At 40.2% G+C, this 20,862-nt stretch overlaps 3 protein-coding genes across 3 annotated transcripts in view; 2 read left to right on the top strand and 1 right to left on the bottom strand.

Moving 5' to 3' along the window:
- The window catches only part of mrpl9 (mitochondrial ribosomal protein L9), a 3,802-nt gene extending 1,949 nt beyond the window's left edge, over positions 1-1,853 (top strand). The window contains exons 4-7 of the mRNA XM_046057892.1: positions 630-683; positions 785-886; positions 1,014-1,097; positions 1,415-1,853. Coding sequence (XP_045913848.1) covers positions 630-683; positions 785-886; positions 1,014-1,097; positions 1,415-1,738 — 564 coding nt within the window. The 3' untranslated portion in view covers positions 1,739-1,853. The remainder of the gene's footprint in view (positions 1-629; positions 684-784; positions 887-1,013; positions 1,098-1,414) is intronic.
- A 157-nt stretch (positions 1,854-2,010) lies between these two features.
- Positions 2,011-8,292, bottom strand: prcc (proline rich mitotic checkpoint control factor). Its single transcript, XM_046057891.1, has 7 exons — positions 7,405-8,292; positions 7,264-7,311; positions 6,229-6,729; positions 5,659-5,751; positions 5,258-5,404; positions 4,911-4,976; positions 2,011-3,957 (listed from the first exon to the last, which is right to left on the bottom strand). The coding sequence occupies exons 1-7, from the start codon at positions 7,711-7,713 to the stop codon at positions 3,871-3,873; spliced, it is 1,251 nt and encodes a 416-aa protein (XP_045913847.1). The 5' UTR covers positions 7,714-8,292; the 3' UTR covers positions 2,011-3,870.
- Positions 8,293-11,230: 2,938 nt separating this feature from the next.
- On the top strand, positions 11,231-19,447 carry LOC123976079 (hepatoma-derived growth factor-like). Its single transcript, XM_046057893.1, has 6 exons — positions 11,231-11,681; positions 13,564-13,640; positions 16,302-16,440; positions 16,946-17,104; positions 17,200-17,373; positions 17,666-19,447. Exons 1-6 carry the CDS (start codon positions 11,595-11,597, stop codon positions 17,684-17,686), a joined length of 657 nt encoding a protein of 218 aa, XP_045913849.1. The 5' UTR covers positions 11,231-11,594; the 3' UTR covers positions 17,687-19,447.
- Positions 19,448-20,862: the final 1,415 nt, after the last annotated feature.

The following is a 20,862-nucleotide window of genomic DNA, read 5'->3' as shown; positions in this document are numbered from 1 at the left end:
TAACAAATCCACATAATTGGCATAAATTGCAGCTTATTGAAGGCTACAGTTCACTTATGTGAAAACATTTGCTTTTATAAAAGTGTGTGCTTTGTTTCCGCAGAACACAGTGGTGGTGGAGCGCTGGTGGCAGGTGCCCCTTTCTAAAGTGGGCAGTCCACCGAGGCTTCACCCCCGAAGACACAGAATCTACAAGTTGGTTGAAGACACCAAACAAGCTCCCAAGGAGAAGATGGAGCTCATCCTGACTCAGACTGTACCCAGTGAGTATCTATAGTGCACATAAACCTCCCGACTCGTGAGCCGCAACAGGAAGCTATAAAATGCATTTACACCTTTTCTTTGCACCAATAAAACTCTTTACATTTTGTTCCGACAGAGCTTGGTGGGCGAGGAGACACTGTGTTTGTGAAAAAGTCTGTTGGCAGAAATAAGCTGCTGCCTCAAGGCCTCGCAGTGTATCCATCACCGGAGAACAAACAGATGTTTGCTGAGGAGTTAAGAGTATGTATTGCATTTTAATACTGTCATTTATCCTCCCACCACACACACACACACACACACACACACACACACATTAGACAGCAATGTACAGCTTTTGATTATTGTCACCTTTTTTCTATCAACAGCTTTTGCGTGAGGGGAAGTCAGAGGAAAGAGTCCAGACCCGCACTGGACAATTGGTGAGTTTTCATCTACTGAGGTTATTTCAAAGCATTTGCAGACTAACAGCTGTCAGTTGTTGTTTTTTTCTAAACAAAGCTGTCCTGATGTTTTCATTCAGACAGTAGAATTCCTTAAACGCTCCATGTTGAAGATAAACAAAATGCCCTCAGATGAATTCCAGGTCACTAAAGAGGTTGTCTGCAGACAGTTTCTCAAGAAGGTATTTTCTTTTCTATCTCCCCTGCAGTAAATTACACTGAGAAATGTCCTATTTTACATTAAGCCAAGTGCTTCTGCTGAACATAAAGGTAATTGATTTGACTGACTGTAATAACACTTTTCCTTAGCTGGGAGTTGTTGTGCCACCTCAGGCACTGAGTCTTCCATTTGAGTCTGTCAAGGATTTGGGCGACTACTGGTGTGAAGTTACAGTAAGAAATGTTCTTTTTCAGTGCATCATTTTATTATCAAACACTTGCAGCAAGTGTAGTTAGACACTATGTGCATTTTCAGTATCTAGAAGAAATTGAGTTGTCGCTCATGTTGCAAGAGACAAACTATTTTTGTTATTCTTTCAACATTCAGCAGCCACATAAGAAATAGCCAACATTTTAAGTACAAAATTAGCTTGAGTTTCATGTCACACTCCCACAATTAAAAAAATTAAAAATGGCACTAAACAGAAGCAAGTTAAGGATGTTAATCTACCAAAGACCTGCTGCTTATTCTTCATATTTTTATCTTCCAGGTAAATGGAATGGACACAGTTCGCGTCCCTGTGTCACTGGTGCCATACGAAGACTTATCTGCACGTTATCAGCAGCACCTGAAAATACAAACGCAGCTGCAGGCAGCCGCAGCTGTTTCAGAATCCGCTGTTGAGGAGGAAGCTGCTGGGGTGGCAGTTTCTGACCCCGCAGTGGAAGCTGAAGCTGGTAAAGACTCTGTGAGTCAAGTGAGCAAAGCTTCAGACTTGGCAGGAGCTGCTGGTGCTGAGAAAATGGCAGCAGCAAGTACACAGACGAGTGAAGACACCACAGCACCACCAAGTGACAGCTCCAAAAAAGATTAATGGACTCCAAATGAAGACGTTCATAGAACTGCAATATATTGTTGATCTGTAACACATTATACATGCATAAAAACAGTTGTCTGCGTGATTATTAAAATGTTTTCATTCACTTCAAGGGTTTATCCTTCTCATGTATGTGGACGTGTCCGTAAAAAGAATACAGTAATGTGTACGAATGTTAATCCAACTTTGAACCACTGTCATAAACCACTGTCACTGCCATACTTCACTCGTAGACATAACCAAAAAAAAGACCCAGTTGTATTTGAAGGTATGGAGCCAGGCAAGGAAAACATTTATTCAGTAATTTTAATTGCACAACACGCAAAAAAGTATAGAATAAAAGTTTTCTCAGCAATGCTGTCAAACATGTTAGTCACTGAATGAGGAATGTCAGTGCCCAATACAAGTATATGCTTTGTCAATCTTTACATGAAAGCTGTTTGTGTTTGTCTCAGGAGAGACAGTGAACATTTTAAAAAATTATTCTCATTATTACATCCAAACTCCCTTTGCACTTTCCAAGAGATGTCAATGGTAAAGCTGGAACTCACATTAGTTTAAGCTCTTTAAGTTATATTCCCGCCTCTAGTATACATGTGAGAATATGTAATCAGACTGTCAGCTGCTTGCTTTGGGCTGTTTGGCCAGTGCCAGGTGTGTAAATACGCTGTGGCACACGCTCTGCGGCCACTATGTACCATAACTATGAAGTATGGAGGGAATAGATATCCCTGGACTGCTGGTATATTTCTGCCAAACAGAGCAAGTTTTTGAGGCTGATCAGGTTGTGCATGTGTTGGTACAGTAATGGTGGAAGACTCCAAAGCCACTGCCACACCTAGCCATAGTTTACATATGAAGCTCTCTACCAAATCCCATGTGTAATAAAATATAATGCATGTAGAAGCAACCTAATGACTTTAGATTTATGCCCTATTTCCTTCTTGGAAAAGAAAAACCATACTGAAGGGTGGACTACTCATTGCTTTGTTTAAGGAGGAGGAAGCCATTACAGCGTAAATAAATGTCAGTGCTTCAATGAAAAGCCATTTAAAAGGCTGCTTCGCAGGATGGGAAAGACTGACGCAAGACCGATCTTTACAGCTATTATAAAAGGAAGCATAAACCTGCAATATTCCCCACAGATGGAGAGACTGGCAGCATTTAGTTTCACCACACTGAACAGTTCATAGCAGTTTCCCTTAACAAAAGTCTTCAGCGTGTCTTAAAACATTCTGGCTCACTGGCAGCGGACAGGCCACATCCATAGATATTCTAGATTTGGTTTGACGGCAGAATTTTCCTAAAACTGGAAACGGCAGAAAGAAAGACCTCAAAAACAGTCTAAAATAAAAACTTCAAGTTGACATGAATGCATTCCTATCTTCAAGCTAAACTAAAAAGACCCTTTATTAGGATTTAGAAGAAAACTGAATCTGTAAGATGTGTAACGGATGCAACCAGGAAGAACTCAGGTAAAGGTAGATGGTGATCGGGCCTGGTGGTAGCTAAAGAACCAGCTGAAACTCAAATGCACGTTTGGTTCTCTGGCAATTCATTTATATAAAACTTCTTTAGAACAGACTTAGACGCAGGTATGCTCCTTCACAACTTAAGGATGTAATAATAGCTACTGCAACATGTATTCAAGCATCATCATATTTATTATTTTTTTTACAAAGTTGTTGATTCAATGTATAAATATATCATGTGTCACAGCCTTCGAATGACTCCAGGTCATTTTCTCATTATCAAGGGCAAAAATTGTACGAACGTGACTACCAGAGAACCAAACCTATTTTGTAGAGTCATTGTTCGCTGTTATGAACAGGAAGCATACACATTCAAAAGGAAAACATGCCACAGGTACCTTAAAAACACGGTTATGAAGGTATAGTGGCTACATTTACTGTGACTGGATACGGTACAGGAGTAATATCTTATAAAACTGGTGACCAAAAGAACTACTGAGTATTACCAATTCAACACAAATATAGGAAGAGGGAGGGCAGGATGGAAAAATCTGTATTAGGGTGTGTATAGTTTCTTCCCAAACACAATCTGGAAAGCTCTACTCTACGTTCTGATGCAGGGTTTCCACGTGCCTCCAAAAGTCCACAGTATAACATTTAGAAACCATATTTGGCCTGGGTCTGCCGGCGGGTTAGCTTGTTTTCTGCCCAGTTGTTCTTCAGCTCTAACTCCCGTTCCTTTGCCTGTAATAGAAGAAAGTCACATTAAAATTTGTGGTAAGCTTTCATAAGACTAAACATCATACATGAGAGAAATGATTGTAAATGAATTATTTAAGTTTAACCTATTTTACTATGACACAAAAGGCCAAATCAGTTTTCATTAAATTTCAAGGTCAACAATGTAAAAATTGCGTGTGGCCAATGTGGGATTTGTACACAAGTTTAATTATGGGGGTCAGACTACCAGAGATAACTGAGGAAAACCTTAGAGAACCGTTTAGAGAAGCCAAAAACCAGAGCGAGTACAAAGACAAATGTAAGCTCTGAATACCAACCTGCTTAACAATGCAAATATAAATCTCCACTTTGAATTCCATCTTTGGTGTGTAAAAAATAAAACCTCTTGTGTATGCTCATCATTGAGTTGTGGTGAAGTTTGCTCTGTACAAACAAGTATGGTGGCGAACAACCTGGAGCTGAACATGTGCAGACCTGTCACACTGAAAGTGCAGACTCTTGGTTGGTATAGAAACTGACTCCCATCCTGCTACCTATCAACTTCAAAACAAACTAAAATATCATTAGTGAATTTCAGATATTCCTGAGTCAGTCTTGCAATGAATTTAAATGAACTCTGCTTTAAGTAAATGCTAAACTATGATGTAGCATTTCAAAGACTACACTGACGTTTGGGTAAATACCACCTGTTGATAGAAGAAAAAACAAACAACTCTGGGTTACTAAATAGTCAACTTTCTAGGTTAAACAATGTTAGATGAATATTGGCACAGGGTGACTTTGTGCAGACACAATAAAGTATGTATGAACAACTTCTCAAATACTAGGTGTAGTCTTTTAAAGGCCCTTATACGCGTCTGCACAGATGCTCCCTACACCTTTGCTATCATGAGCAGATGGCAAGATTTACAGCACACAAATGTGTAAAGTATCACTTCTGCTTTCACAGCACTCACCTGGTGAATGAGATACGTTATCTGATGCTTGCGTCGCTGTTGTCCTGTCGGCTGCTCTCCTTTTTTCTGCAAAAAGTAAATGTTACATTAAGTTAAGTGTGTTGTGATGCATGTGTTTCTTTGCTCTGCAGCGGTGGATTAAAACTGCCATGAATCAGGCCATCAAATATTTTTAGATTCCACCATCAATTATTTTATGGCTGGCTTTTTATGTTCCCAGTCTCAAGTGTAAATCAATAGTGAGCAAAAGCACACACAATCCTTCCACTTTCCAGAAGCTGAGTTAAAACCTGACACCAAACCAGTCAATTGCGGGTCCCACAGTGATAGACATGTAGTCAGGTCACCTTGCTAAAGGACTGACGGTTCTGCTTCTCTTCTGTCATGCTCTTGGTCATCCACTGCTGGTTGCCACTCAGCTGGTCGTCCCCTTTGATCTCCAGAAACTTCACCTCCTCTTTGCCCCTGTTCCGTTTCCCCTGCAGCCGCATGAACTGGAGCACAGGAAGAAAATCAGTCAAACAATGTTTTTAACCTGGTATGAAGGTCATACTGCTGCAGCCCCATTTCACATATCTTTTGAATTAGGAGCTTGTTGAAACTAAATTTTTGGGAATGAACCCGATAAATTGCAATAATATCCAGAATTAACCTACTTATTATTACTTATTATAAGTATGTTAGTGTTAGTATGTTAGAAAGTTATATAGTAAATCAATACAGATAGAAGAAACAGCATTCTTCTTACCGCTTCATCATCAAACATTGCAGAGTGGCCAGGCTCTTCAGCTTCTGCTAATCCGGGGTTAGGATCTTGGTAGTATGCCTCCTCATAATATCCCTATCCGAAGAGAAAATGTTTGGGATGTCACTTAAATACATGTTGCATTTCTGCTAGTTTCTCTCACTTAAATGTCTATAGCTGATGATAAGACTGCTCTCATTCTTTGATCTGTGCAGGGAGACCTCTGGTTTTCCTTCAACTGCTGTAGTTTAACCCGTTAGCTTACTTAGGATGCTGACAGCCCCTTTGTGCACTAGAGGCTAATAGATATTGTGCGTGGTTAATGTTTCTGTATGGCAAAACGGCTCTGTATATTTTTGGTTGTATTATTTATAGATGTGAAGATGCTCTTCTTGTATTTGTGCCACATTAACATGTATACTGTAAACAGTATCTGTAGTATGTGGCTGGATAATGTGCAAATGCATGCATGCCTGAACCATTCATGAAGTGAAGGCTTCCAGAAGGTTTCCATAACTGCACTCACAGCTGATATATATACACAGTATAAGATCCTGTATGAGTCATGATTACCTGAGGCAAAGCTTCTGGGCCTGCCATGGGCTGTTGATACTGAGGATATTGCCCTCGCCATGCACCAGCTCCCTCATGGTTCCCCCCAAAATCGAGAGGGGCGTCTGACTGACCAGGCTCATCTGTTGGTGCAGGTGCAGGTGCAGGAGGTAGAAGCTCTGTGGGGGCTACTGGCTCAGGGTCTAAGCTTGGGACGGCTGCGGGGAGTGGCTGGGAGCTCTCGCACAGAGAAAAATAGTTCTGTGGGGTGATGTCCTCCTCGTTATCCTGGTCGTCAGTGGCTATCTGTCTAGCCAGCTGCAGGGCAGCTGACTTTGCTGCAGCTTTGATAGCAGACGGGGATGCACTAGAACCAAGCAGACCCTGAGCGGCCGTTCCAGGCTTGGGTCCTTTGGGTTCTTGGCGCTTGGTGAGTGTGTGAGGAATCAGGAGTCTGTCTGTCTCCTTCACTGTCAGGTTTTTGGGTTGTGGTAGAAGGGAGGACAGACCTGAACCTGCACCCTGGAAGAGGTAAGAGATATGGATAGAAAGGGGCATCGTGAGGTCAGGGAATGGCAGCTACTTTCTGTAGTCTGATACTGGGATGAAATAATATATTCTGCATGTCATTGGTTCTCTGCATACTTTTTATATTTTTAGCCTAACTAAAGGAGTAGAAATGTTGAGAAGAACATCAGAGGCACAAAAGAGGGAGGTGGTAGAGTTAAATCTAAACTGGCATGGGTACCGTAAGACTCTGTCAAACACTTTGCATGCAAAACGTTCTGGGTGCTAGTTAAACTCCAGTGTTTTTTTGTTACAAATAAGCTTTATATCACGTGTAAACATTCCCATAAAGTTATTATAAAAAGGTCTCACGTGACAGTTCATTTATTCTTGTATCATCTTAGATAGACAGAATGTAACAAGCATGTTTCAATGTTAACCATTCAACAGTTTTGAGTGTTCAACCCTCTTTAAAGAAAAACTGACTTGGGATAATAACAATTCAGGTAACTGTGAATGTAGTCGCACACAGTGAGCAAAAATTCTTACCTGAGGTTGTAGTTTCTTTTTTGCTGGTTCATCATCATCAGAATCTGACTATGGACAAGAAATACATAGATTAGGAATTACAACCTGATCATATACCGCAGGGGGTACAGTAACTATAAGCAAACGGCTGATCTGACTCACATCCCGCCTCTGTATCTGTGGTACAGTGATCTTGACAGGTTCAGTTCGCTTCCTCGGCTTCGGCAGACTAGAAAATAAGCCTCCTTTTGATGGCGGAGGACCTAGGTCATCGTTTGACGTGTCCCCTGCTGAAGGGTTCGCTTTTGCCTCCTTGCTCGCTCCATAGTTTCCTCCTGCCGATCCTGGCTTTTTAGGAGCAGGCAGGAGAGAGAAAAGCCCTCCTGCGCTGACTTTGGTCTCCAGTGCGACAGAGGTCGAGGTTTCTTCTGAGTCACTATCATCACTGCTGCCATAAGCGACTAAAGACATGTTTGCTGATGTTATCAAAGATGGTTAATCTGCAGTAACTCGTGGACATGGATAACCACTTCCCCTTGATTAACGTTAGGTCTCAAGAAGCCGTACTCACGCTTTCTGACGGGCTCAATTAAAGGTAAGGTTAATCTTCGATCAATATAGCCACACAAATAATTATATAATTCCCAGTGGAGCTGTAGTATCGTGAAAAACACAGCAGGTTAAAAGAGGGCCTCGCAGTGAGCTCATTAAATGAAAGCACTGTCCCAACTTTGCAGCGCTAGCTAATGTTAGCTAGGCCGCCGCAGCAAACGATTTTAGCTAACTGATCTGTTCTAGCTAAGTCAAATTAAATTTGTCTCCGACCTCTTATTGCACATAATACGAGATCGGTTGATGCAGCAGCTGTGTTTGACGCTACAGAAGCAGAACAGTTTAGTCCCTATACTCCATCAAAACATTCGCCTCCATCATTCATGATCCAAGAAACAACTGCGCAGCCTTCTGCGCAGTTGTTTCTTCTTCTTCTTCTGTTTGTTATCAGTCGTTAAACAGCTGCAGGGCATTAACGCCCCTAACGGAGCGAGTGTGTTTAAACATCAGTTTACTTATCTGAACCTGAACAATCAATTTCTTTAGTAATCTGAAAGATTAGTCTAGGTTTTTAAAACTTATGTTTAAATGTGACTACATTTAGGCTAACAAAGTCATAAATTAATAAAGACTTAAGCACTGTGCTCCACAAGTGTATTCCTGTCAGTGTGAAACACCTTTTGGACGTTCATGTCATTAACTGAACAGTTAACTGAATGAATAAAACATGAAAAAATCCAAGTAATTAAAAAATTAATTTGGTTTCTCACAATTTTCTTAGGGAGTGAGGGGTGTGTTAGCAGAACCTGACTTCAGTATTTTTTTCGGGCTACAGCCCTGTTGGTGATCCACCCTAATCTTCTGCCACTGGTATAGCAATTCAAAAGTATTAAGGATTAAAATTAAGGTCCAAAGCTTGATTATAATTTCTTCAGGAAAACAAATAAAGAGAAATAAAGTGACTGTCTAAATGACTACCTTGTGAGTCAGTTAAGTTCACTTAACAACTGCCTCTGTGATGTCAAAAAACTTCCTTTAGCTGAACTCAAACAAAACAGAGATCCTTGACCTTGGGTCCCAGCGTCTAGCAAAACAAAGTCTGCCATCTGCTGTTTCCCGAGTGGATCATATGAAGCCTTTTGCAAGGAAAGTTGGCATCTGGCTTGACAGTAATTTAACCTATGACCAGCGCACCACAAAGCTTGTGCAATCATGTTTTTACAATATTAGAAATATATCAAAAATATATCCATCTTTTACCATTTTACACACCTTCATCTCATTACGCCTGGATTATTGCAACAGCCTTTTTACGTGCCTGAACCAAAAATCTCTTTATCGAGTCCAGATCTCAGCTGCCAGGCTTTTAACCAGAACCCAGAAACGGCGTCACATCACTCCTGTTTTAGCCTCCTTACTCTGGCTCCCAGAATGTCTTAGAATAGATCTAAAGATTTTACTGATTACTTAGGGCTGAAAAAAGGGGACAGAGTCTTTGCGATCAAGGTCCCGAGATGCTGGAACAATCTACTCAAGGAAATCAGGTTGGCTGAGTTAGTGATCTCCTTTAAGTCAATTCTTAAAACATACTTTTATCGGAGAGAATTTCTTGAGTTTTAATTGCCTTTGAAGTGTCTTTTACTTGCTTAAATGTTTTTCTTGTTTATTTTTAATTATTTTCTTTTAAAAACAGATGGTTTTATGACTTATAATTATTATTATTATAAGGCTAAAAGCATGGACAACCCTGTTGTCATGCTGTGCACTTTTTGGTCCTGTGCTGTTTTCGTGGTTTGGGCCAGGCCTAGGCAAGATTACCAAATGTGTGCAACTTCCAGGACCCCAGACCCTTAGGGGCTGCAAAAGCCCCAGGTTTACTTCATCAACTGAAGAAGGGCTCACAGTTCATTTTTGCCCTGCAGCCCATTCTAAATTTATGGGGAAAAATGTCCTTTCCTGTTTCAACATGCCACTGTACACAAATCAAGGTCCATAAAGACATGATTTTGTGTTTGGTGTGGTAGAACTTGACTGGCCTGCACAGAGCCCTGATCTCAACCCATCAAACACCTTTGGGATGAATTGGACCATAGACTGCGAGCCAGGCCTTATTGCCCAACTTGTGGCCGACCTCACCAGTCCCTGCAGCCAAGTCCCTCAAAATCGTGTCCCAAAATCAGAGAAGTGGAGGCTGTTAAAGCAGCATATTAATACCTGTGGTTTTGGATTAAGGTGTCTAACAATCATGTAACGGTCTAATATTTGGGTTTCCACATATCTATAAAATTTGGATTTAAGCAGTTTGTGACAGATAGTTCGTATGCAGGGTAATGAGAATCTTACCTGATAATGGATAGATCTGTGCTGTATGTGGGAGAAAATGGGGGACTGTCAGATAATAACAATACTGAAAGAAATATACTTTTTCTACAATTGATTTGTGGCTATGAACTGTATGTTATAGATTTCTTTGTTTCCTGTTACTTTTCTCTTGCTTTATGCAACCTAGGTCACAGAGACTACAATTTAGCTGTGCTGTGTCTTTGAAGAAACTAAATTCAAGTGCTTTCTACATATTTTGGGTTAATCTGACACTTTACTCTAACTGGCATCTCCAAAGCTGTCTGAAACAAATGTCTGAGCTAAGGGGGCAAAAGATCAAAGTTAGATAGCAGTGTCTTGTTCCAAACACTTCAAATTAATACCAAATTCAAATGGTCACAAAATCCTTCCTTCCCATTCAATTGTTTGACACTTAGCTTTGGGAAATAATAGGGTGTTTAACATTATGCTATACAAACGCTAGCCTAAAACTCATATTTAATTTGAAAACATGGATTACCAACTGGCAAAGTGGGCAACTGCCCTGGACCCCAGAAGTTACAGACTTATCCTGATTTGATTAAAATTGTGCCACAAAACCAGATTGTTAACTCACATGCAAGGGCTTTAAGGTGTGCCCCCCATACTGACCTTGAGGCCCTGTCTTGAAGAGTGTGTTTGTGTCAAATTTTATTGTAATACCTTCATTATCTTAATTTGGTGCTGTGCTAATATAGAGTCTCACAAAAGTTATTTTGAGGGGACAGCAAATTTACAAGGTAAACAAGCTGTACACGCACTACTTTACATTGTAGCAAACTGTAATTTCTTCAGTATTGTCACATGAAAATATATAATCAAGTCTTTACAAAAATGTGAGGGGTGTATCTAAGCCCTGGTTTAGTATTTCAGCATAGAAAGCAGAAGAAATATTGTTAACGTGAATTCCTATCTCAGTCAAACAATTATCCTGCAAACTTCCAAAGAAATAGCTCAGTTATTGACTTCTTCCATAAAATTAGCGCTGTTTCATGATAAATATACCTTCAATGTGATGTTTTGGTCAACAGGGGCGCTAACTGTGCAGCTTCATCAGGTACTGGGGGCGCGTCTGCAAAGTGGGAAGCGGTTTTCAATTTCAAACCCAAACAGTCCGTGGAACGCGCCATTGGACTGTGGGATAACGTTCAAACCAAATAGTTACCGCGTTTAGTTGTAGAATTTGTAACGCAATTAAAACCGAAACCAGACCGGCATTACTGGCCGAGGTTACAATCCACAGAATCCGCGAAATAAGTCGCTCACCGCGTCTTCGCTCCAGTTTTCTGCGCCCGGTTAATTTGGATGACAAACCGACGCTTGGCTTGTTTGTTGCAGGTGTTTACTAATTCGCATACGGTAACTTACCACATTGAAACTAACACTGTGTTTTAGCTAACGTTACACATCTGACATAGCAAGCCATTTCTGCAAGAAACATGCCGAGGTCCAACAGGCAAAGAGAATACAAACCTGGAGATCTTGTATTTGCTAAAATGAAGGGGTATCCACACTGGCCTGCGAGGGTAAGCACCTGACGTTCAATATCTTGTTTCCAGCTTTAGATTTGGTATTCATTTCAGTCTGGCTTGCTCCTATCACTTGTTTACCTGTGAGGCCTAACAGCAGTTAGCGTTAGCTACCATGAGTTAGCCTAAATTGGTCGTGTTAGCTAACGTTAACGTCACCCAGCTTCCAAACACAGCTAACGTTAGCCAACTGTAGACAGTTTCACATTTCTTTCGAGTGATTCATCGAGAAAACAGACACCACAGCACCCCGCTCGGTTAACTATTTATTAATGTTTTTGCTAGCTGCTCTTTGCCACCGACGTTGCTATTCATGTGCCGCTTTAGTCTCCCGGGGGGCCTGTTAGGTTTGGCTAACGTTAACTTAAAGCTTTTCGGACCGTTAAAAATAGCAGTCGGGTAATTTCGGCTACAGATTAACGGTCATGTCGTACATAATGTCTGTCCAGAAGCATCTTGACGTTAACGTTGGGCTACCTGAGGACTCAGACACGAAGCCATGTTGTAAATTAAGTTAGCTAAGTTAACGCTACGTGGTGAAGTTTTTTTTTTTCTTTCTTTATGAACTGTTGCATTAACGCTACAGACTACATGGCTGCTTGTGTAGTAACGTTACAGCCATATGCTAAGTAAACAAATGCTTGCCTGCACACACTTGTTGCGTTACGTTAACAGTGTTTCAGTCCGTTATGTTTAAATACTTCCATTACGCTTAAATGTGGTCCAAGCAAATAAAAGAAGTGGTGTAAGACCACAACGTGATGTCTACCCAGTCCATAAACACACATTAGACTAATATTTTTGTCAGCGTTTCCCAATCATTCAGCATGAGAGGAAATGAGAACTTTTGGCTCCAACAGGTTCCGTTTCCCTCTAAAACGCGGCGTAACTCAGGGTTTTATAAGAATAAATTGGAGATAAAAATAACCTAAATAGGATTGCACTTTACTACACTAGAGCCAAAACAGAAAAATGTGGAAACAAGTAACCCCTAACCGCAACTAGCTTGCACAGTTCAAAAGGAAACACTGTATTGCTGTTTCTGTTACAAACCAATTTGTCTCAGTCTTATCAGCCATGCACCATGGCAGCAGGCTGCAGGTCCTGCCCCACCTATCCTGACAGAGTGGCCCTATCTGGGAATGCCAAAAGGCCTGTCTGGTAGAGGCAAACGGACGCCACGCTCAGCCCTCAAAATAGTGCTTTCCTGTGTCTTGATGTGCTCTTTTTTAAATAACACAAGTTAGCGCCAAACTGCACTGCAAGGATGTTAAACATGAGAAATGACAAAGTGGAGTGGCCCCTGTTCTCAGTGGGCTCATTAGGAGTTCAAATTGAAGTGCATTTTGCAGTAGCTGGTTAGTAAATACCTCAGATGACTGTCCATTGCTATAAGCCTTATTTAGCAGTAAGACCCATACTGTTGAAACAGTTAATTCATTAGTCCACTCAGGGTTTTTTTTAATGAAGTAATTGTTTAAGACATTTATCAAGATAAATCTTTTCTGATTCAAGCCTCTAAAACATGAAGATATGCTGCTCTTTTATCATTGTAAATGAAGTATTTTTGTTTTTTTGAACTGTTGACCTGACTGAATGACTTGAATATGAGCAATCTGACCTTGAGACATTGTTAATAATGATGAAATTCAAAAATGGCTTGCACAGCTGCTGCTGATTGATCTGGTGTAAGATCTGTCTGTTTTAGAAAACATTCACATTGTCGCTATCTGTATGTATGTACCTGCTCTGAATCTTTTGTTGTTGTTGGGTTGTAACTTTGATCTTGTGCTCCTGCGTTTGCTACTTCATAACAGAATTTGTTGCATGTATTTTCTGATGGCGTCCTTTCTTAAGAAGAGGTTTTATTAATTTGCAGATTGACGAGTTACCTGAAGGAGCTGTGAAGTCCCCCTCAAACAAGTACCAGGTGTTCTTTTTTGGGACTCATGAGACGTGAGTAATGTGTGTTAATCTTATTACTTAATAGTGGTAGAAGCTCAGAGCAATTGAGAATATTAAAACAAACATCCAAAGTGAATTAATTTCTGACAATTAGGAAATGCAATTTTTTAATCAGTATTTATTTTTGGTTAATCACATAATTTAATGTAGTACATATAAATGTCCAGAAAAAGACCATGTGTATGCACAAATGACGAAGACCCGGCTAGAAAATGTAAACACCCAGCTTTTAAAGGGATAGCAAGTGATTGTAATCCAGTACACTTCTTGCGTATGTATTTCTGTCTACATACACTGTGGGTCCCCTTATATGGAAGTCGCGGTATTACGCCGCCATGTTTCTACAGTAGGCTAAACAGACAACTGCTCTTCAGACCGTGTTTCGTCACTACGTTGAATACGTACGAAGAAGTAGTAGTAGTCGTCTGGTTTATTAGAAGTAAGAAGAGAAGTGAAATTTGTACAGCGGAGTACCACACATTATTTAGCACAAGAGCTTCTCCTCCGTGCTTGCAAAGGGAGCGGTGGCTGGAGTAGTATGTAGCTGCAATACCGGAGGCTGCAGATTCAAGACAGCAATCCTAGGACCGGAACTGCATTTGTAGGACTCTAGTTTACTTTGATACTGCCAGCTAGCTCTTGACAGCCCCCTGAAGCCAATTACCCTTACCCTAACCATCACAGGGTGTGTGCCTAAACCTAAGTTATTGATTATATGCATGTCAACCGGTAAACCCTACAGCTGCGCACATGGCTGACGCGCTAGCAGACAGGGTTAACCTCCTTCATGTTGCTGTGCATTATCACCACCAATCCACTAGATGGCGCTGTCGCAAAAGAACTACAGTCCTAGAACTGCAGTCCCAGAATTGTGGGGGGTCCTGAAATTGCAGCTATATAATATTGGGTGGCTGAGGAGCAATTGTTGACCCCCACTACTAGATGCCACTAAAGCTTACACACTGAACCTTTAATAGACCACAATATTTAAAACCGTTCATTTTGAAATATAAAATAACGATTGATATGGGGGGAAAAAAATTATTGAAATGTAACAGTTTTGGTTTTCATTGTTTTTTCGTATTGAATTGGCCTCTAATGTGCCTTTTCTAGCTTCCACCTCAGACACAACTTTTTTCAGTTTCTTCAGTCGTGAAATTCGTTAGCTTTTTTTCCTTTAGGGGCCAGGGGCTGGTTTCGTGGAGTAGTGGCAGTATGCTGATTGCAAATGGCAGACACGTGCCTGTCAATTTATGATCATGATTTACTGACATACGCATGGAGGTAATAACAAAATTGGCCACTGGGCAAGTGTCATGAATCCACTTATTTTATATGCAAAGTAAGAACATTCTACACACACATTAGTGAATGAGGCCAATTGTCCCCAGATGATGCATCATGAGGTGTTGGGTGACCTTTGACGACTTGTCACATAAATTTTAGTTTATGGCTACGTTCAGACTGAAGGCCAAAGTGACCTAAATCCGAATTATATTTTTTTTGCCCATATGTGACTCGGATCTGATCTTTTTATGACGATGTGAACAGGCCAAGTCACATGGAATCTGATCTTTTCCAGTTCGGAATTGGGCCACTTCCATATGTGGTCCAAATCTGATACAGATCGGATCTTTTTAAATGCGACCTGAGTGTGGACACTCAGATTCCCATTCTTACCCCTGAAATCCACCGGACCGCAAGCTCTCTTCTGAGTTATGTGCATGCTATTTGTCCGAGCGGATGCAGTGCGGGGAGAGGGAGAGAGAGTGTGAGATGTGGGGCAGTTGCCCAGCGCCAGAAACTGTAAAGAAAAGAACAGAAAGTTGTGAACTCCAGTCGGGAGAAATGTGACCCGTGAGGACAATGGAAAAACAGTAGTCTCCCGCGAGCTAACCAGATGTATGTTGCTCCTTGTTTACTTCTGTAGCCTGCAACAGCGTGCTGCGTGTGACGTCGTGTTATTCTTCTGCGCATGCGGGTCACTTTCAGGCCGCGGACAGTATACACTGGGGTCTGATATGGGCCACATTTAAACACTAATGTGAACTGTCAAACAAAAAAACAAAAATCGGATTTGGGGAAAAAACTCGGAATTGAACATTAAGGCCTGCAGTGTGAACGTAGCCTATGTGATATGTATCTGATCTATTGTCAAGCCAAAATTTCAATTTGCACACAAGAAATATCTAAGTCTAATTCAAGCTTTGCCTTTACGTACTCCACTGCTGGTAACGCTCTAACAATACCAAAGGTCTGAGTATGTAGTTAGTCCTGTGAAACAAAAATAATTACAATAATTAATCTTGATTTTATCTTGATCTACTTGATAAAATTTGAGTTTCTGTTGATCAAGTAATTACGGAAATAGTAATTTCATAATTAGAATGTGTTGTCATTTATCAAAATGTCAAAATAGACACTGCTACTTCTCTTGGTGCTGCACAATAGCTGCCCACTGCCCCTAATTAGGATGGGTTAAATGCAAAGACGAACAAATTTCCTGTCTGGGATCAATAACGTATAAGACACAAAAGATAATGCCACACTAACATCTCAGCTAGAAACAAATTATTAAATTGATATGTCAATGGATGTACACAACTTAGAGATATAGTTTATGTTAATATCTCTTATGTTTGCTCCCCACAGGGCATTCCTGGGGCCCAAGGATTTGTTCCCGTATGATGAACATAAGGAAAAGTTTGGAAAAGCAAACAAGAGGAAAGGCTTCGCTGAGGGACTGTGGGAGATTGAAAACAACCCCACTGTCACGCACGAAGGTTACGAGGTGTGTGTATTTCTAAGATGGTGGTTGGTTGGTTTTATTCCCAGGGGAGGTAAATGAAATAGGTGCACAAAAGAAACTGTAATGAAGTGATGCCAGAAATGGCAGCTACAGAAAACCTGTCTCTGGTTCTCAATTCAGCTTCTGTTGCTGAATTGCTTTTCAACAGGCAGCACAACTAATCACATGATATTTTAGACCAGTCATGCATTGTGGAAAAACTTAAAGCCATTTTTCCTACAAAAGTCCTCTTGTCTGTATCAACCTGGTGAAATTAGTTTCTGCACCAAATACGTTACTGAGTTTTCAACCTGATATTTTTGGCTTCGAAGAAACTGGCACCATCCTCTTGTAAGCATTCAACATTAGAATGGATGTTATGCTAAATAAGAAAGCTACCTTGTTTTACCAATTAAAGACAACATTTAGACTTTGGGGTGTGCACTGTGTGTGTTGTTACTCAAATAATTTTGTTGTCTCTCACTAATGTCTCCATATCTGCCTTTAGTCATCGAAGAAGGACAACGCGTCAGAGGGAGCAGGGGAAACGGGTAGTTCGGAGAAAGCAGATGCAGAGGGCAGCAGTGATGAGGATGAAGGGACCCTGGTCATTGACGAGAAGAACGAGAGGGGAGGAACTAAGCGAAAAGCAGAGGAGTCCACAGAGGTGAGATTTACCCGTCGCGTCTGTCAACAAAAGTCAAGCGCTTCATAATTAGTTTATAGTAAACAGCATTGACACTTGTCAAACCTTTTTGTAAGGCATCTCCCAAGCGGCCGAAGGACACAGAGGTGGAAGGGGACTCTAAAGTAGACATCAACAAGTCCAACACAGAGGCCAAGCTCAATGATGTGGCTGGACCTAAGGCAACTGCTCCCTCCTCACAGAGCGAGTCAAAACCAGAGGCCCAGGAAAACGCTCCAACGGCAGAAAAGGTGAGACGTGCTCGTTAGTAGTGTTTTGGGTGGTTTTACCCGGGAAACATCCTATTTTGATTTAATATGAGTGTGAGCCATTCTGCTGTTTCTGTAGGTTTTAAACGCAAATATGCCTAATATGATTTGCAAAATATTCTGTTAAGTGTGGATATTTTGAGGACCATGCAAAAAGTAAATGGATAAAATAATGTGTGTGTGTGTGTGTGTGTGTGTGTGTGTGTGTGTGTGTGTGTGTGTGTGTATATATGTTGTCTGGAATAATTGCTCTCCACTCTGCTTTTCTCTGCAGCCTGTGACAGACAGCGCTTAACGTCAACTCACAGAAGAAAACCAAGAACCTTTTGACGCTTTTCTCTGAAATTCAAGCATCACCATGATTACCTGCAGGATGCCAGATTTCAGCTGTTTAATAATAGAATTAAAAAAAATAAAAAAACAACAAAAAAAGCGTTTGTATTGAGAGACAAACAAATCCTCATTTGCCATTTTTGGGATATCATATATCCTAGAAACAAAAAGTTTGCTAATCTGATTTCAAACAATTGAAATGAGCACTTTAAGGCTCGTTTATAAATGGGATTTTGGTGTGTATATATTTTTTATTTCTAAGTGCAATTACATAATTACAAAGACTGAATGCTAGGTGTCAAACTTTTTTTTTTTTTTTTTCAGTTTAGAGGGAATAAACACTGAATATATATATAGTAAATTAAAAAAAAAAAGGAGAATGTTTAAACCACACAAAAAAGATTAAAACTCCTATTTGATGGTTTTAAAACAGATATTGTACAGAAATAAGAACAAATTTTCACCCATGCTCTCAGCTGTAGTTTATAAAGTAAATGTTTTACTTCCATTTGTGTCACCTAGCTTCTCTGCCTCATCTTAAATCATATATTCATCCATTGGATACATGAGGAGTTGCACTTTCAGAATGTTTTTTTTTTTTTTTGCCCCATTAATCATTGTCTAGTTCACTGTAAGACATTTTTATGCAACACAGGTTTTGTTGCTTTGGTGTAGTGTATGCTTCATTGCAGGTGACCAAATTACGTGATTTCATTTCACCAGACTAAATATGTAAAGCCCATTTCAGAACTATTTTAGGATCAAAACAGTTACTTGGTAAACCCCTCTGCAACTTTCTTTAGCTGACCACGCATTATCGAAAGTAGAAAGACATTCCTGATTGTTGTCAGAGCTCAGTCTTGAAACTTTGTCAGGCTGGAGCTGTGGCAATTATGGGGGTAAAAGTTTGTCACCACATTTTTTTTTTTTTTGCATAAATTATCTGGCAAACTATCAAAAACATCAACTCTTAGTTTCCTGTTTATTATATTTTCTTAATTAGCTCACCTGATTGCTGCCATTGCTTGATACTGGAGATGTAATTGTGAAGCGTTCAGTAATTGGTTGTACCAAATATGTTTATTTTTTTCAGGTCTGAAATATATTGCTGACATTGTTAATGCCAACATCTATGATCTTAAGAAATTGAGAAGTGAAGTGAGGAGAATCTTCAAAGTAAACTCTCTACTGGAATATGATTCTATTTTACTTTTAATAGTATTATTTTGGCTGTGAAACAAAGTTGTGATGTTTTTAAAGATGTGTTTTTGTTTAGACAACATGTTGTTCAAAATGTGGTGTTACTATTTTTCCACTGTAGGTAATTTTTAAGGTTCCAAGTTTTTACAAATGCTAGACCTGTCACCATGTTACTTGGATGTCATTGTCCTCGCTTCAGTGTTCTTTCCTGTACTTGGCAAAACGAGCCCACAGTTAATCAAATGACGAACCTAAGGGAAATCTCAGCTTTTAAAAAGTGAAAATAACTGCGACTGCTGCGTCTAAGATGGCTTATAGCCACCTGCGCTGCACCACTGATTTCAAACTACAACGGTGGCCCACTCAAATTTTGAAGTCCATGGGTATAATTTGGCATTAAAGTGTGATTCTTGGTTTGGCTTTCTCTGTTGCTTTCGGAAGCTGTCATTCATCTTAATCTGCTGCTTAGTTTACTGTTGTAGTTGCCGGTCCATTTAATAAAAATGTTGAATACAAAAAAAAACTTGATTCTGTCATGTTTATATTCAGTAAACTCTACTTGTTTATAGTAGATTAGACACTTTCTCAGTCTGGAAAGCACCTAAACAATCTGATCTTAGTCATTGTGTTCTTTTTAACCAACACAAGTGTTATTTTTTATATATATATATATAAACCATCCAACCAGACCTAATTAATCATTTCACATTAAATTTTTCACTGTTACAAATGTATGAAACTCACTATGGCACGTGTGTGTGTGTGTGTGTGTGCGCACTTGTCACAAATAATTTGATCCCAGAAGAGCCTCGCTGCACAGTTTGGGGCTTTAGGCTGTGATAGCTGAAGTAGTTGTGGTGTTATGTAACATGTCCTGACAGCTTTGAATTTGTCATGGGGTTTGATTGAGTATGTGTTCTTTAAATACGCTGTTTAGGAGGGGACATAATGTTTAAAGTCCACGTTCATTTGTCCTTTTCATAATATCCATGAGCTTCTGGACTAAAATGTTTTCAAAGTATTGATTTGTAAATGTTCTCTGTGGCAGCTGGAACATCTGGTTCATAAGATTAATGACTGCTTCAGCGTGCTTACATGTATGATTGCAGGTTTTCAGAAACCAGCCTCTTGTCTCGTGGTATATGGGTGCTATAAATATCTCTGAGCCTTGCCGCAGTATTACTACAGAATGGCTTGCAATAACTCACACACTGTATCTGCTTTCATGGATGCTCCTAACATGAAATAAGGGCCCATTTCAACAGTCAACCATTGAACTGTAGTGGTAAACACATTTAGTTTTGAAAATAGTTTTACTCAGCACTTTTCCAGAACATCTTAAATCCAGACAGAATTGTTCACAGTTATATTTATACATTATATTTATCATCAAAACCAGAAAAGTAAAAAATTGGTTGAACAAGTAATTTTGCAAAGGGTGGCATGGTGGTGCAGTGGTTAGCACTATCACCTCACAGCAAGAAGGTCGCGGGTTCACACCCCCAGTTGCCCCGGCCTTTCTGTTCAGCTGGGATTGGCTCCAGCCCCCCTATACGCAGGATAAGTGGTAATTAGAAATGAGTTTGCAATACTGGTTGGACACATGCCATAAACTCTCCGCCCCTCACTGCCCCATTTCAATAAACAGCCAGCCAGTAGAAATTGTTGACACTTTCAAGTACCTATGGACAATAAACTGAGTTTTGATCACCGCTTCTCCTGTATCGTAGCATTACTACCTGCTATTTCACCATGCTCTCTCTCACCAATAGGAATAAGTTTCTTAAAATCACTAACACTTCCTGCAAAATAATAGGTCTTTCCACTCCCAACCTGCCAGGCCTCATTAATACTGCCACTGCTCTTAGAGCAACTACCATAGTACAAAATCCCAGCCACCCTCTTAACTCATGCTTCACCCTTCTCCCATCTGGCTGT

The sequence above is a fragment of the Micropterus dolomieu genome, linkage group LG09 (assembly GCF_021292245.1).
Source record: "Micropterus dolomieu isolate WLL.071019.BEF.003 ecotype Adirondacks linkage group LG09, ASM2129224v1, whole genome shotgun sequence".
Taxonomy (NCBI): domain Eukaryota; kingdom Metazoa; phylum Chordata; class Actinopteri; order Centrarchiformes; family Centrarchidae; genus Micropterus; species Micropterus dolomieu.
The sequence above is the reverse complement of the archived record's forward strand: the minus strand, read 5'-3'. Positions and strand labels throughout refer to the sequence as shown.